The sequence below is a fragment of the Bactrocera dorsalis genome, chromosome 4, assembly GCF_023373825.1.
Source record: "Bactrocera dorsalis isolate Fly_Bdor chromosome 4, ASM2337382v1, whole genome shotgun sequence".
In the NCBI taxonomy this organism is placed as follows: domain Eukaryota; kingdom Metazoa; phylum Arthropoda; class Insecta; order Diptera; family Tephritidae; genus Bactrocera; species Bactrocera dorsalis.
In genome coordinates, this window is record NC_064306.1 from 11,556,969 (window position 1) to 11,572,758 (window position 15,790).

At 33.2% G+C, this 15,790-nt stretch overlaps 2 protein-coding genes across 2 annotated transcripts; both read left to right on the plus strand.

The window, feature by feature from the left end:
• The first annotated feature begins 101 nt into the window (after window positions 1-101).
• On the plus strand, window positions 102-4,991 carry LOC105223557 (AP-3 complex subunit beta-2). Its single transcript, XM_011201304.4, has 6 exons — window positions 102-349; window positions 423-1,193; window positions 1,395-2,205; window positions 2,278-2,498; window positions 2,560-3,628; window positions 3,690-4,991. The coding sequence occupies exons 2-6, from the start codon at window positions 462-464 to the stop codon at window positions 4,472-4,474; spliced, it is 3,618 nt and encodes a 1,205-aa protein (XP_011199606.2). The 5' UTR covers window positions 102-349; window positions 423-461; the 3' UTR covers window positions 4,475-4,991.
• Window positions 4,992-9,097: 4,106 nt separating this feature from the next.
• LOC105223556 (solute carrier family 12 member 8) lies at window positions 9,098-14,108 on the plus strand. The gene is made up of 7 exons (XM_011201303.4): window positions 9,098-9,645; window positions 9,712-10,259; window positions 10,316-10,517; window positions 10,577-10,811; window positions 10,876-11,508; window positions 11,583-11,761; window positions 12,480-14,108. Exons 1-7 carry the CDS (start codon window positions 9,410-9,412, stop codon window positions 12,637-12,639), a joined length of 2,193 nt encoding a protein of 730 aa, XP_011199605.2. The 5' UTR covers window positions 9,098-9,409; the 3' UTR covers window positions 12,640-14,108.
• Window positions 14,109-15,790: the final 1,682 nt, after the last annotated feature.

Sequence of the window (15,790 nt, forward strand, 5' to 3'; positions counted from 1 at the left end):
TTGTTGAAAATATCAAATAGAAATAATATCGTGAAGGACTTTCTCAATTAATCGGTTTGTTCATATGATTTTATTTTCGTTTTGCAACACTAACACTTTCCTTACGGGTGACAGCACACAACAAACGTCATCAAGTTTTGCAGTGAAAGAAAAGTGCATTGGTGTAAAATTGTTGAAATTCCTTTGGTTTTAATAAAGTAACCACTTTAAAATTGTATTAAAAAGTTGGAAAAGTGTATTAAAGAACAAATGTTACGATACGTGACAGTTAGTTGAATAAAATCATCATTTTTCTTAAGGTTTTGCTATAGTTTCACACCTACACCCTACTCTAACAGATTGACACAACGTAAGCGCACAGACAACTACACGCAGTATACTGTGAACAAAGCAAAATCATTGATATATCTAAACTTTTGCAGTATTCTTTCACTCAATTTTACAACGCCGTAGCGCTGTGAATGATTTCTTCCGCCTCGCCAGTTGGTCTGTTTGGAAGCGCTTACAACAGCCGAAGTAGCAGCAGTAGTAGTAACAGCACTATGCAGCAACAATCCAGCGCCTCCGGCAGTAGCCCCTTTGCCGCATATTCCTCTTCATCGACAAGTCCGCAAATGGGACTTGATGTTGAGTTTGGAGCGGATCCAGCGAGTGGTGCGTTCTTTCAATCCGAAGGACGCAAACATGACGATCTTAAGCAAATGCTGGATAGCAACAAAGATGGACTTAAACTAGAAGCTATGAAACGTATTATTGGCATGATTGCGCGTGGGCGTGATGCCAGTGATTTATTCCCGGCAGTAGTGAAAAATGTTGTTTCCAAAAATATTGAGGTGAAAAAACTAGTATATGTTTATCTAGTGCGCTATGCCGAGGAGCAACAGGACTTAGCACTTTTGTCTATATCAACATTCCAACGTGCATTGAAAGATCCAAACCAGTTAATACGCGCATCCGCTTTGCGTGTGTTATCGTCAATACGTGTAAGCATGATTGTGCCCATTGTTATGTTAGCAATACGTGACAGTGCTATGGATATGAGTCCATATGTGCGTAAGACCGCAGCACATGCTATACCCAAGTTATACTCGTTGGATGCAGAACAAAAAGAAGAACTAGTGACAGTTATTGAGAAGTTACTCTCAGATCGCACAACACTTGTCGTTGGTTCTGCTGTGATGGCTTTCGATGAGGTAAGAAATACCTTGAATTATTTATGTTTGGCAACTTAATTTGTGAAATTCTTTTATTTTTACGAGCTTCAAAGTATTTTATTTGTATTTTTCATGTTATATGTATTTTTTTTTATTTGTTATTTTATTATTTGAATTTATATTTAATGAAACGGAATTCTTTTTTAATGCATTTTGATACACCCTGTGTTTTTGTGTTAGGTTTGTCCGGAGCGTGTTGATCTCATACATAAAAACTACCGCAAACTGTGTAATCTGCTCGTCGATGTAGATGAATGGGGTCAGGTGATCATAATCAATATGCTTACGCGCTATGCCCGTACGCAATTCGTCGATCCAAATGCAGATGAAGCTGCCGAAGACGAACTGAAACAGAAGGAAGATGGTAGCGAAAATTTCTATGAAGAAACTTCTAGTGGCGATTCCTCCGACGAGAGTAGTAAGGAAAAACGTGAGAAAAACACACAAAAATCGAAGTCCGAGTCGTCAAAACAACGGACTTACTCATCATCGTCATCGTATCATGTAGACTTGGATCACCGTCTACTCTTGCGTCAAACCAAACCGCTACTACAATCGCGTAATGCTTCAGTTGTTATGGCTGTTGCGCAATTATATCACCACCTAGCGCCACGCAACGAAGTACAACTCATTGCAAAAGCATTAATACGTTTGCTACGTTCACATAAGGAAGTGCAGAGTGTGGTGTTGACCTGCATTGCCTCCATGTCGACAAAGCGCAAAGCGATTTTTGAGCCACACATTAAGTCGTTCTTTGTGCGCACTAGCGATCCAACACACATTAAGTTGCTCAAATTGGATATATTGACCAACTTGGCATCGGCATCGACGATTGCGCTGATTTTGCGCGAATTCCAAACCTACATTTCCAGTAATGACCGTTCATTCGTAGCGGCCACAATACAAGCGATCGGACGCTGTGCCGCGTCCATTAAGGAAGTGACTGAAACCTGTCTCAGTGGTTTAGTGCATTTGCTCTCCAACCGCGATGGTGAGTGTATACAACAAAATTAAAAAAAAATATATTTTTTTTTTAATTGTTTTCTATTTTTCTAACTTGTAGAGCACGTTGTCGCAGAGAGTGTTGTTGTTATTAAGAACTTGCTGCAATCAAAATCTGCAGAACACTATGAAATTATCTCGCAGATGGCAAAATTGATTGATTACATCACTATACCGGCGGCGCGCGCCTCTATATTATGGCTTATTGGAGAATATAATGAGAAAGTGCCGAAGATTGCGCCCGATGTGCTGCGCAAAATGGCCAAAACTTTCGTGGATGAAGTGAGTGAACTTAAGCTGCAAAATGTCAACTTACACTAACTTTTCACGTTTAATTTTTCAGGAGGATGTTGTCAAATTGCAAATTCTCAATCTCGGCGTGAAACTGTTTCTCACCAATCCAGAGCAAACGTCGCTGCTCAGCCAATATGTTTTCACTTTGGCGCGTTACGATGCCAACTACGATGTACGCGATCGCGCACGTTTTCTACGCCAATTTATTTTCCCAGCCAATGGCCGTACAACCGTACTCTCCGAAAATGCGCGTAAGATCTTTCTCTCTTCGAAACCAAAACCGGCGCTAGAGAGTAAATACTGTGAACGTGATCACTTCCAACTTGGTTCGCTCTCGCACTATCTGAATATGCGCGCCACTGGCTACAAAGACCTGCCACCATTTCCTACTGAAGCGCCCGATACTTCGGTGCGTAATATTGAGGGTTACATGCTGGAAAGTAGCGCCGGCGCTGCAAACGCCACCAGCAATGCTACAAGTGCCAGTGCCACACGTACGCCACAGAAGCAGAGCAGCAAAAATGCACATACAAGTAATGATAAGAGTTTCTTCTCCGAATCAGAGAAATCTTCCGCCTACTCAGAGTCGGGCTCGAGTAGCAGTAGCTCCTCCTCGTCAACGTCGAGTGATGGCGAATCATCCGAATCAGAAACGGAGCATGTGAATGACGTGGCTGCCGCTAAAACTAAAAAGCCGTCAAAAGCTTCGGACACCAAGTCGTCAACCGCAACTGTGCGGGTAAACACGTCATCGAGCAATGGCAACAACAATGCGCACTTGAATGACAACAATAACGGTAGCAACCAGAGTGAAGGCACTTCGGACAGCGAGTCTTCTTCGTATGGGTCCTCTGAAAGCAGCAGCGGCAGCGATACAAACACAGAAGATGGCTCCGAGAGCAGCGAATCGGAGACCGAGAGCGAGAAGCAACGCAAGTTCCAGCGTGTCAAAGAGAAAGCCAAGGAAACAAAGGCTAAAGAAAAGGTCAAAACAGCGGAAGAGCCAGCAACTGCAGCGGCACCAGCTAAAAGCAATCTAGACTTGCTGTTGGATTTGGATGACATACCGCCCGTTGGGCCCGTTATGACACCCTCACTTGGCGGCTTCCTAACACCTGGTAAACTTCTACTTTACAGAATAAATATATGGCTCATCTAATTTTTTCTTCTGCCTTGCAGGTACACCACTGGGTGGCGCCGTTGGTTTGTTGCCCGTCAGCGCTGCTAATCGCATCGAGTTGGTCGGTCCCTCACACATCGAATTTAAGCATCGCGAATTGTTGAATAAGCTCTCCGGTCATGGTTTGCAAGTGAGCTATCGCTTCACACGCTCACCGCATCTATACTCCGCCGCTATGGTTTCAATAGAATTACAATTTATCAATCTAACCAACGATGAGATAACCAATATACATCTGAGTCAGCAGACCTTGCCACATGGCATGCAACTGAATGAATTTGCGCCCTTGCAATGCCTGCAGCCGCAACAAATGGGCACCAGCGTGCTTGGCATAGACTTCAATGATTCCACACATGCTGTCGAGCTGGAAATCAGCACCAGCGCGGGCAAGTCACGGGTCACACTCAAGCCGCCGGTGGGCGAGTTGGTGCGTTCGGTGCAAATTGGCGAAGCATACTTCAAGGAGGAGCGCACCAAATTGCGCGGCATGAACGAACATCAAAGTCGCTTGCAGCTGCAGCGGGAATCGGTGGATTTGGCCGCACTGAAGCAGCGCATTTTCGAATGCATCAATGTGGCGCATCTGCCGTCAAGCGACAGCAAGGATGTACTCTACTTTGTGGGGCAAACTATGAATTCTAAAAGCCTGGTATTGATTACTTTGGACTGGCAGGCGGCAGAGGGCGCGCATCTGACATTGGTGGTGAACTGTGAGAAAATGGTGATCGGTTCGATGGTCTTGAATGAGTTGCGCAATGCGCTCAGCTTGGCTTTTCAATGCTAGACATTGCGTTAATTCGCATTAAAGCTTAAAACTGAATTTGAAGTTTTTTTTATATACATACATATATTTTAAGCAAAAGTTGAATGAACAAATTTATTGAATAACAGTACATGAACTACATTTATGACAAGCAAAATATGCGTTAAAAGCGTATAATTAAAGTTGCCAGATTAGCGAAAGTAATGCTAAAGGGTTTTCGGCTTAAAATTATCAACGAAATTGCTGAGCAAAGTGCATAATTAAATAATCAAAAAAGTAAAAATAACTAAAAATATGGTTTTTGGCATAATATAATGAAAAAATTTAAATTTGCGTTTCAAAAATCTGAAACTTCGAATAAAACGCAACTGTTTAATAGCGAAAAATACAAAATATTGAAATTATAGTTATTAGCTTGTTGTTTATAAGGCAAAAAATGAACTGAAGTTACAAAACTTGATCTGTATTGCAGCATTGTTTTTGTAAATCACTGTCATCTGTTCAATATAAAAGTATCAACTATTTTTTAATCACTTAATTGCTTTTTTTTTCATTAATATTAGTTTACAACTGAAAAAAGGATGTATTATACAAGGGTCATCCTATAATTGCGGAGAATGCTGTTGAGTAACGGTACTTGCATTAGTATAGTTTCGGGCCTGCATATGCGAACAATTCCAGTTGAATTCATTGCGATTTTCGAATTGCTAGTAGTACTTGAAGAGTCACGAATCGAACAAACAACTGGTATAAAGCAAAAAATGGCATAAACAGAGTTGGAATAACTCAAAAGATACACTTATATATTCATTTTTACTTTCCTTAACATTTCATACGTTTCATCCCTTTTAAATACTTTAAATTCGTTTTATACCAGTTTAATTACTAATTCAAATAATTTTTTTTTTTATTTGCAACCCAAAAATAATAACAGTAACTAATTTAATATAGTAAAAACTTCCAAATTATAAAGTGAACTATTAAATCAGTAAAATAACTGGTCGAAAAGACGGCTACCGGCTATCAAAGCAGGAAAATATCAGCTAACATTAACATTTATATTTACTTTACCGGATTTTAAATAGTTTGAACGTTAAAGGATTTCAGTGTTTTATATCAATTTAATTTACTGCCGTTTATGCAATATGCCGTACTAGTTAAAAAACTGGTCGAAAAATTGCATGCAGTATTGTAAAGCTGAAAAGAAGATAAATAAATGATGTAAAAAAGTTAAATTTTTTATTTTGCTATTTCATTTAAATTTTCATTGCAAATTTTTGTTTTTTTATTTTGTGTGTATACAATATTTATTTATTTTTTTATTTTAATTTAATTTGATTTTTTTTAAATTAATTTTTTTATTTTTTTTTAAATTAATTTTTTAATTTTTTTTTAAACTAAATTTTTTTTTATTTTTTTAAACTAAATTTTTTTTATTTTTTTTTAACTAAATTTTTTTTTAAAAAAAATTTTTTATTTTCAATTTGGTTTTTGTGTTAATTTTTCAATTTAATTTTGATTTAGTTTTCTTCTTTTACTTTTTTTATTGTTTAGTTAATTAAATTTTTTCCATTTTTATGCGTTTTTATTTTCATTTATTTTTTTTTAATTATATAAAATTACGTTTAATTTTTAAACACTTTTAATTAGATTTTTTTTTTTATTTTATGTGTATATATGTCTGTACATATATTTTTTCAATTTATTTAAATAATATTTTTAATTGGATTTTTTGAATAGTAATTTTTATTTTCTTGTATTTTTTAATTTTTTTATTTTTTTTATTTGTTTTATTTTTTTTTATTTGTTATTTTTTTTATTTGTTTTTTTTTTATTTGTTTATTTTTTTATTTGTTTTAATTGATTATTGTTTTTTTTTTTTATTTTTTTTAATAAAATTTTATTTTTATACATTTTAGTTTTTTATTATTTGTTACTTTTTTATTTAATTTTAATCATCTTTTTGTCATATATTTTTTTCTTACTTTTTTGTAGTTTTCAAATTTATTTAGATTATTATTAAACAAAATTGTTGTAAAATTAAAAATATATATAAACAACTCTTTATTGCTTAAAGCATTTATTTAAACTAAACTTGACGTCCAACAAAAAAAAAAATGATAGCAACTTAACCTCGAGCAAAATACGGCACATAAAAGTATTTGCCCAAATTCTGTGCCACAAGTATGTTAATAACTATGTATATTGTCTAAACTTTACAAACTGGTCTAAAATACATATATTGTATATGCAACCGTGCACAAAATGCATATGTAATTAAAAAAGGTTTTGTAATTAAACTATGTAAGCTGTTGTTGTAAATCTATTGCCTTCATGTACTATGTCTACTTTCTACTGTGTAAAATGTAAAAATAATTATACATAACCTACGCTAATTACAGAACTATATGCGCATAAGCAAGCTATAAAAAATATAAGTAAATTTTAACTTGTGAGGCCTTCTCTTGCTCTATAAAAACAATAAATGCTTTTTCGAAGAATTTTGCTTTTGAACTGCTAAGAAATATATAGCGAGGTAAATAATTGTAGTTCTCTCTCAACAACACCTAAAAGTATGCTAATTTTTAGCTACTTTTTCGTCTACAAAGTAAATAAAAATAATTGAAAAAATAAAAACTAATTAATGTATAAAATAAATGCTTAAAAATAAACATAAGAACTGTCAAAATGAAGAAATAAATATAACGTAATTTAAATCTAGTGTTGTTAAACTGTGCAAAAATAACTGCAAACAAATTTTCTTTTGCCAAATTTACGCTGTGGTTACTTTAGGTAGGCATATCTCTGTTTTTTTTTTTTAATAAATTATATTAGGCTGCTATCTTAAAATTGTATGTATGCATTAATAAAATAAAAACAATAATTTGTTAAACCAAAATAATATTTTTTAAAATTAATTTTTGCAAGTACGCATTAGAGCATGGATTTGTGACCGCAAAAGAAACGAATCGCACTTTTTTGCTAATTTTTGTGTCTTTTTTTTCTAAAAATAAGAAGAGGTCAACATAATTATGAATGGTGTTTAAGCAAAATTAGTAAGAGTAATCGGAATCATATCGCTTGCTTGAAAATTCAATGGCAATCTAGACACTGAATTTGTAAATTCTAAGAAAAACTTCCGAACTCCGGTGTTCGTAGTATTAAATTAAAAAAATAGTTATTCCGTAACTCCAATGAAACATAAAATATATAAAATCGTATTAAATCTTATCTTCCGCTTCCATAAATAATTATAAAAATCAAAAACAATATAATTCTTCCCCATTGGGGATGCACTGCGACTTCTGGCTGGCTCCCACTCTCCTCGCTTAATAATATTGTCTGAAAATTCCCCGCGACGTTTCTTATCAGCAGCGTTGAGACAGCTCAGAGATGAAGTACCTTTGTGCATACATACTTACTTATTTACTGTTAAATATATATGTATAAACATATAAAGACTCACACCTAGCTCAAACTTGGCATAAACATACATATCTCTTTCTCCTCACGTCACCAAGTAATCATCAAAAAGAGCTGCGGTGCTTTTTGCTTTACTCACTGCCTCAACTCATCTGTATATATACTGCTCATAATTGTTCCAACAAACCATTCAAAGTCACAACATTCGATCAATCAGCACCCAATTAATTACAAAATGTTTGGCAAAAGCTTTTTTGGCATTCTAATCCTGGCCGTCATTGCTTTGGTATCGCAGTTGGCGCATGCCGAGCCGTTACCCTTCGTCGACCGGAGTCATGGCAATGGTGGCAGCGGCAGTCGTCCCCCAGTACGCGTACCCGGCACCCCACCATTCAATCCAAATGATCGCACTTACGGCAAATGATGGGAGCACTAAGACGAAGCATGGTTTAAGGACTTAAACAAAGGCTTAAACGCCTGTTTACCAGCAGTTTGTGAACGATCATGTATATATTTGTGAAACAATAAAAAATAAATACATATATAAGATATGTGAGTTTTATTTAAAAAAATCTTTATAAAATTTAGTCCTTATAGTATGACTAGTACTTTTATAAAGCTTTTAAACCTATAAGTATACAGTAAGTATCGGGAAAACGTAAAGCTTTGAAAGCTTCCAATCCTCCGAATAGTTTTAAATTGCTTTACATAGGAAGTTTCATCATATGTGAATTTGAATACCGAGAACAGCCGAGTAATAGAGCTTTTAATTATTTTCGATTATTTCTAGTATTGATCTCGTGCCAAATATGTCTCGTGTGAGGCATGCCGTTAACTCTCACGGTTAAATAAAACTTCTACCTTGATTCTGCAGGAGATTTCGACAGAAATTTTTTTATTATTTTAAGGAGTGTTTTCATAAAGCCCTTAACACTCTAGGTATATGATTTAAGCACAGTTTTTGTAGTATTTGCCCTTTGCATCCAGTTCAGAAAGTTATTAAATATATAGACACGATATAAAACTTTAAAATGTATTATATTTTTAATTTTATTTTTCTTTAAAAAAATGGTCGTATAATTTTTGATTCCATAAAATAAACAAATAGCTCCACTGCATATCGACAACACAAATCCCTCCATGAAGAAAAATCCAGCGTAAATAGATACCAGTTAACTGCACCTGTCGTGATATGGCAACACTGTGTATGACATCAGTTTGACAATTGGCACACACACAACAAATAAATAAAGTAGTCATAAATGCACTTCTTGGTAAAACCAAATTTTCTTCATTACGAAAATCGGTACAAAATCACGCCTACTAGCTGCTAACATATGGAATTATTGATGAAAAAACTATAGCGATTAGATAAAGTTGATAATCATAAAAGTGCAGTCAAACATTGCGTCTGCTTGTGGTGTATGAAGGGCCAGTTGCTTGCGTGGAGCAACAAAAATAGAGCCAAACAAAAAAGTACTAATATAGAAAGTTCATCATTTCTAATCGCTAACGTCGCACCATAACAGAGTAATGATGAGTAATAGCGGCAGCGGTCGCGCTAATGGTAGTGGACGTCGACAGGTTGATTGGAATCGTTTCGGTTTAGATGATGACGGACCTGGCGACGTGGTTGTAGCAAATTTTAGGCAACGAGGTAATTCCGGTGGCTTTGTTGATTTGGGTAATGAGTATACATACGCGGCTGGTGGACACCAAGCCTCTGGACGCAATGAGATATTTGCCGATGAGCAGGGCGACAAACCATGGTAATTGCTGTGCAATAAAATATATTGGTTTGATAGCGCTTATAGTATATTAATTTTGTATTTTAGGTGGCGTTCGAATTTCTTTATCTCACAACCAGTGCTATTCGGCACTTGGGATGGCGTTTTCACCTCCTGCCTTATAAATGTATTCGGTGTGATTGTATTTTTGCGTTCTGGTTGGATTGTAGCACAAGCGGGCATAATTAATGCAGTGCTAATTATATTTTGCACAGTAGTCATAGCGTTAGTTTCCGTACTATCTGCCGTGGGTATTTGTGAGCGCTGTCGCGTAGAGAGCGGTGGCGTGTATTTTCTCGTAGCTCACACGTTGGGCTCACGTTTTGGCGGCTCACTTGGTTTGCTGTACTGTTTCGGACAAGCGGTGGGTTGCGCTTTAAATGTTATGGGTTTTGGCGAGAGTATGGCGGGACTCGTTGGATTGGAGGGCAATAAATGGGCGATACGTGGCTTCGCTACGGCCGCTGTGCTACTTCTGGGCTGCATCAATGTGGCCGGCGTGAAATGGGTTATAAAGCTGCAGTTCATTTTACTAATGATATTGCTGGTTTCAGCTTTAGATTTTATGGTTGGCAGTTTCATAGGCTTCGATCCAGGTGCGTAAAAATGTATATATAAGGTATTTTTTATATTTTAATTTTTTTGTGTACAGATGATGGTTTTGATGGCTGGGGTAGCAGTAATTTCTGGGAAAATTTAATGCCGAAATATGAGGATGGCTACTCATGGTTCCGTGTGTTTGGCGTATTCTTTCCAACAGTGACGGGTGTGCTTTCCGGTATTAACATGAGCGGTGACTTGCGCGCTCCTTCCACCGACATACCAAATGGCACTTTGGCGGCTTTTGGCACGTCGTAAGTTCAACAAAATATTTCTTTTTTGCTAGCGTAAACTTAAACACTTTTTATTTTAGCACCTTTCTTTATTTGGTGTTCGTGCTATTTCTGGGTGCCACCTGCACACACTCCACTTTACTCACCGATTATATGATCTCCGTGAAAGTATCAGCGGTGCCGTTGCTGTTACTGGCTGGCATATATGTATCCAGTATGTCTTCGTGTTTGGGCGCTATGTACGGCACGCCGCGTGTTTTGCAAAGTATAGCTAATGAGAGCGTCATACCTGGTATCGATGTGCTCGGCAAGGGTGTAAGTATGCTAGATATGAATATTGATGGTAGATTAACCTCAATTTTGCACTTTAAAACTTTAGCGCGGTCCTAATAAAGTGCCGCTCTATGCCATGGGCGTTGTTGCTGTGGTTACGGTCTCCTTCATCATAGTTGGTGATATTAATTTCCTTGCACCCATCGTCACTATGCCCTTTCTATTGACCTACGCTTGCATTGATTACTCTTACTTTGCTTTGGCGCAAACATTCGATATACAAGAACAACGCGAGGAACGTTTTCGCATACAGGCGTCTAGTCCATCTTATGAGACGCGCCGTTATGGCACAGCGCAATCACCCGGCGGCGATAGCAACGATTTGGATTTGCTATTTCCCGATCGCGTGCGTCATAAAAACTTGCAACAAACACCACAAAATTCACCGCATCATGTGCCTTCAAATGTCGCCTCAACTGCTGCTGCTGCGGCTGCAGCTGCTATGGCGACGGCTAATCAAGAGACTGAACGCAATCATATCCAACAGCAGCAATATGGTAGCGATGCCAATGGTGCTGCTTTCCGTGATGGCTACAACAGCACAAACGCGCAGGAAGCTGGCACGACGGAACAGCCGGCGGATGATGAGGAGCCCATTGCGCCCATACGCTTGCCCATACACTCCAAGATGAAGAACTGGTATTCGCCTTTCTGCAATCGCTGGGCGTCGCTGGTTGGGGTGAGTATGCTGCCCAGCTTAAATGCTTCCAATTTTATTGCGAGAAATCTTATTTGTTTACATTTTTCTTGCAGACGTTTATGAAACTGCTCGTTATGCTGTTGGTCAATTGGTATTACGCGCTCACATGCTTCGTTGTTGTGTTCATTGTATGGTTTTATGTGGGCACTGCTAATCCTGCAGTGAAACCTGGGCTAACGGCAGAATTCAATTTCTTCGCGTGGCTAAAAAGCGTCATATTCAGATGTTTTGGGTGAGTGTGTTGTAACATGCATTCTAAGTAATTAACTGATAAGCGAGAAAATGCGCAAAAAACATTGTTGTGGTTAGATAAGTTAGTCATGTGACATTTACAGCTATTAACTGTATACACACAAATATTTGTAACTAAAAAATTTTAAGCGAAACGGTTTTAAGCACGGTAATTGAAATATTTGAATAGCTTTGTGCAAATAATGTCAAAAGGTTGCCAATTTTTTTAAATTTTTATAAAAAAATGGTCACATCAAGAAGCAATGCAAGTGTGGTGGCTTAACAATTTTTGCAGCTAAAAATAAATTTGGGGAGTTTTGTCATCTGTTAGAAAATAATTGAAAGATTTATTTTAATGATATTATTTAATCGTGTTGCCACATTTTTGAAAAAAATAAAATTACACTAATTTTACTATAAATTAATTACATCAATATTTTTGCCAATAATTAATTGCAAGATATGTACATATATTACATCTATAATATTATGGAATAGTGTTGCCACATTTTTGAAAAAAAAAAATAAAATTACACCAATTGCACTATAAATTTATTACATAAATATTTTTGCCAAAAAATTGTTCGAAAAAATTAATATTATATTAATAGTGTTGCCACATTTTTGAAAAAAAAAAATAAAATATATTGCATTATAAATTAACTACACTAATATTTTTACCAAAAGCTAATTAAAAATTTTTCCCTTCTATCTTTTAGCAAGCGCATGCACGAGTACGAGCAGGTTGTGGTGACGCCTACCTGTCCAGGCGTCGATTTCTCGCGCACACAACTGAACGAGGATAATGCTGATTTCTCGCAACGTAGTCGCTACCACCACTCCGCCGTGGTGGAAGGTCATCTCATCGATGATGTATGAATCAAATAATAAAGCAATGGCGCGTACAATAATATTTTCGTAGAATACAAAAAAGAAAAAAAAAACAAAAACAAGCACTAAAACAATAACACGCACTAATATACCCTCCAAAATGGTAACAACAATTGGACTAAGTAACCGAATATGTATTTTTGAAGCAATATTTTCCACCAAATGGCAAAAATCATAAGTATAACAATAACAACACGAGCATTCCCTAAAAAATCGGTAGAAAATAAAACGTAAATAAGTCACCTCAGCACGCAAAACCAAAAAAAAAAATCAAATCTTAATGCACTTCACTCAGCACTTCAACTCCGTTAACGGTTTATTGCATTTAAATTTCATGCACAAATTTGGTTCCAACAGCACTCGCCATATTAATAGTCTCAACGTGTATGAGTTTGTGTAAAATTGACAACTTTAGTGCGCTGTATTAGTGCTGGTGTAAAAATTGTATTTATTTATATTTTTTTTATTAAATTAAGCAAATTATGAGCCTTTGTTAATATAAAAGTTAAATATTTTCATCAGTGCATTTAGAAGCATGCTAATTTCTCTGTTATATAACTAAGTTAAGCGCAGCTTTTTACTATATAACAAATGACTGTTGTTTAATTTATATAGGAGATGCTTAAAAGTGTTGTATTTAGTAAATTTTATAAGTGTGATTAGTTATGTAACGATTGAAATTCGTATGTATGTTTCCTTGCGTTGCATTTAAACGCCTAAGCAGAATTTAATGCGTTCGAAAGGAAGCATATGTGATAATGAGATAATAAGAAATGCAACAAAAAGTTTAACAAGTGCAAAGTTGAAATTAAAAATTGCAAAAAATTAAATTAAAAAAAAATTAAAATAAAAAATTGTTGCAAAATGGAAATTAACGCGTTAAAAAGCTCAGCATAATCAAAAAGTGGAAATGCAGGCATAACAAGAGTGCAAATATGCAAAATAAAAAATGTTTTTAAAAAATATTAAAAAAATTATATTTTAATTTCGTTTTACTTAATTTTTATGACTATAACGAAGCATTGCTTACACTCTAACTATATTTTAGCTATACATATTTATATATCCAACCTGTTTTCTATTGTTTAAAATTAAAAAAAAAATATATATATAAAAAAAACAAGAAAAATAATAAAAAACTAAAAAATTATAATAAAAAACTAAAAAATTATAAAAAAAATTATAAAAAATTGAAAATAAAATATAAATAAATATAAAATGTTGCAAATAAACGTAGTTACTCATGTACCAATTTGCATTTTGCGCAAATGTATATATGTATAAGTTGAAATTGTAAGAAACAAAAAATGTACTACTTTCCACACGCCTTAAACTTTACTATCTGTACTAGTATATACATACATATACATATTTAGATATTCTATAACTCTTCTTAAATTTTTGCTAGCTTAAACTGCGGCTAAAAATATATAAATAAAATTAAAAAAAAATAACAACTTTGTATGTCGTGTATTTATTGAATTTTTATGGATTTACAACACATACAACAACAAAAACAAATTAAAAAAGAAGGAAAAAATTATAAAACAAGAAAAAAAAACTTAAGTCAAAACAAACATTTTAATTAAAAAATATTAACTATGAACGAAAAATATAACTATACTTAAACATAATGATAAAATCAATAATTTATATAAAAAATTAAAATAAAAAATAAAATGGCCCGAAAATAAAAGCAAAAATAAATATAAATCAGCAAATGAAATAAAATAGAAAATGCAAATAATAATAAAATAATAAAAAAAATGAGGAAAAAATTAAAATAAAAATGAAAAAAAAAATAAATTAGTAATAATAAAAGACAAATAAAATACAGTTATGATTCAAAAAAAAAATATTTACAATATATACCAACAAAAGTTATAAATAAAATTAAAAATAATAAACACACGTAAATATTGTAAAAAATAAATGGGAAAAAACCTAATAAAATAAATTAATTAGAAAAAAATTCAATTAATTAAAAAAAGTAATAAAATTAATAATAAAAATAAGAAATAAAATAAAAAATATAATATATGAAATTAAAAAAATATATGTATATAAAATAAAATTAATTGAAAAAAATTAAACTAAATAAAAAATAAAATTAAATAAAAAAAATAATTTTTTAAGAAGTGAACGTATAAAATTAAATTTAGCAATACGTTAAAAAAGAAAATAAAAGGTAATATTGAACAAAATAAAATAAATAGTGAGAAAACAAATTAAAATTAATAATAAAGAAAGAAATAAAACAAAAAACTATAAACAAATACACAAAAAATAATATACGAAAAAAATTAATATAAAAAAATTGCATTAAATTAAAGTTTTATATGGAATAAAATAGGGAAATAAAATTAAAATTCAATAAAAATAAATAACTTCAATAAATTGATATAAAAATAAAATAAAAAAGTGAAGACAAAAAATTAAATAATAACAAAAAAGAAATAAAAAACGTAAGCTAAAAATTAAAAAAACGAATATAAGAAAACTAAAAAAAAATAAAATGAAAGTGAAAGAAAAATTAAATTTTATTATTTTTTTTATAATAAGCAATAAATACAATAAAAAATTAAATAAATACAATAAAATGTAAATAAAAATCAAGTAACACAACAACAAAAATTAATTAAAAACGAAAAATAAATTAAATCAAATAAAAATCTAAAACGAAATGAAATGGGAAAATAAAATAAAAATATGAAATAAAATAAAAAATAAACAGCTGAAATGAAATAAAATATGTATTGAAAAGAGATGTATTAATTAAAAGGTGAAGGCAAAACTTTATAAAATGCGCACTAAAAACTTATAGTAAAAATAAAAATTAAACAAAAAGAAAATGAACACAAAAAATTAAATTAAAATAAAAAACTTGAATGAAAAAATAAGAGAAAAAATATAACTGTTAATTAATAAGCAGCTAATTAAACAAAAAAAGTAATAATAAAGACATAAAATAAGCATAAAAATTAAATTTTTGAAAAGACTAAAATGAAATGAAATAAGAAAATAAATTCAAAACAAAAAAATATAGTGTTCAAATCAAATAAAATAAAGTGTTCAAATCGAATAATAAAATAAAAAAATTAGCTAAAAAGTGAGGATTTAAATTCAAGAAAGTAATAAA

Coding starts and splice junctions, on each gene's coding strand:
- LOC105223556 (XM_011201303.4), top strand. CDS start 9,410: ATGATGAGTAATAGCGGCAGCGGTCGCGCTAATGGTAGTGGACGTCGA. Junction 9,646..9,711: donor GAGCAGGGCGACAAACCATG/GTAATTGCTGTG, acceptor TTTGTATTTTAG/GTGGCGTTCGAATTTCTTTA. Junction 10,812..10,875: donor TCGATGTGCTCGGCAAGGGT/GTAAGTATGCTA, acceptor TTAAAACTTTAG/CGCGGTCCTAATAAAGTGCC.
- LOC105223557 (XM_011201304.4), top strand. CDS start 462: ATGATTTCTTCCGCCTCGCCAGTTGGTCTGTTTGGAAGCGCTTACAAC. Junction 2,206..2,277: donor TTTGCTCTCCAACCGCGATG/GTGAGTGTATAC, acceptor TCTAACTTGTAG/AGCACGTTGTCGCAGAGAGT. Junction 2,499..2,559: donor CCAAAACTTTCGTGGATGAA/GTGAGTGAACTT, acceptor TTAATTTTTCAG/GAGGATGTTGTCAAATTGCA.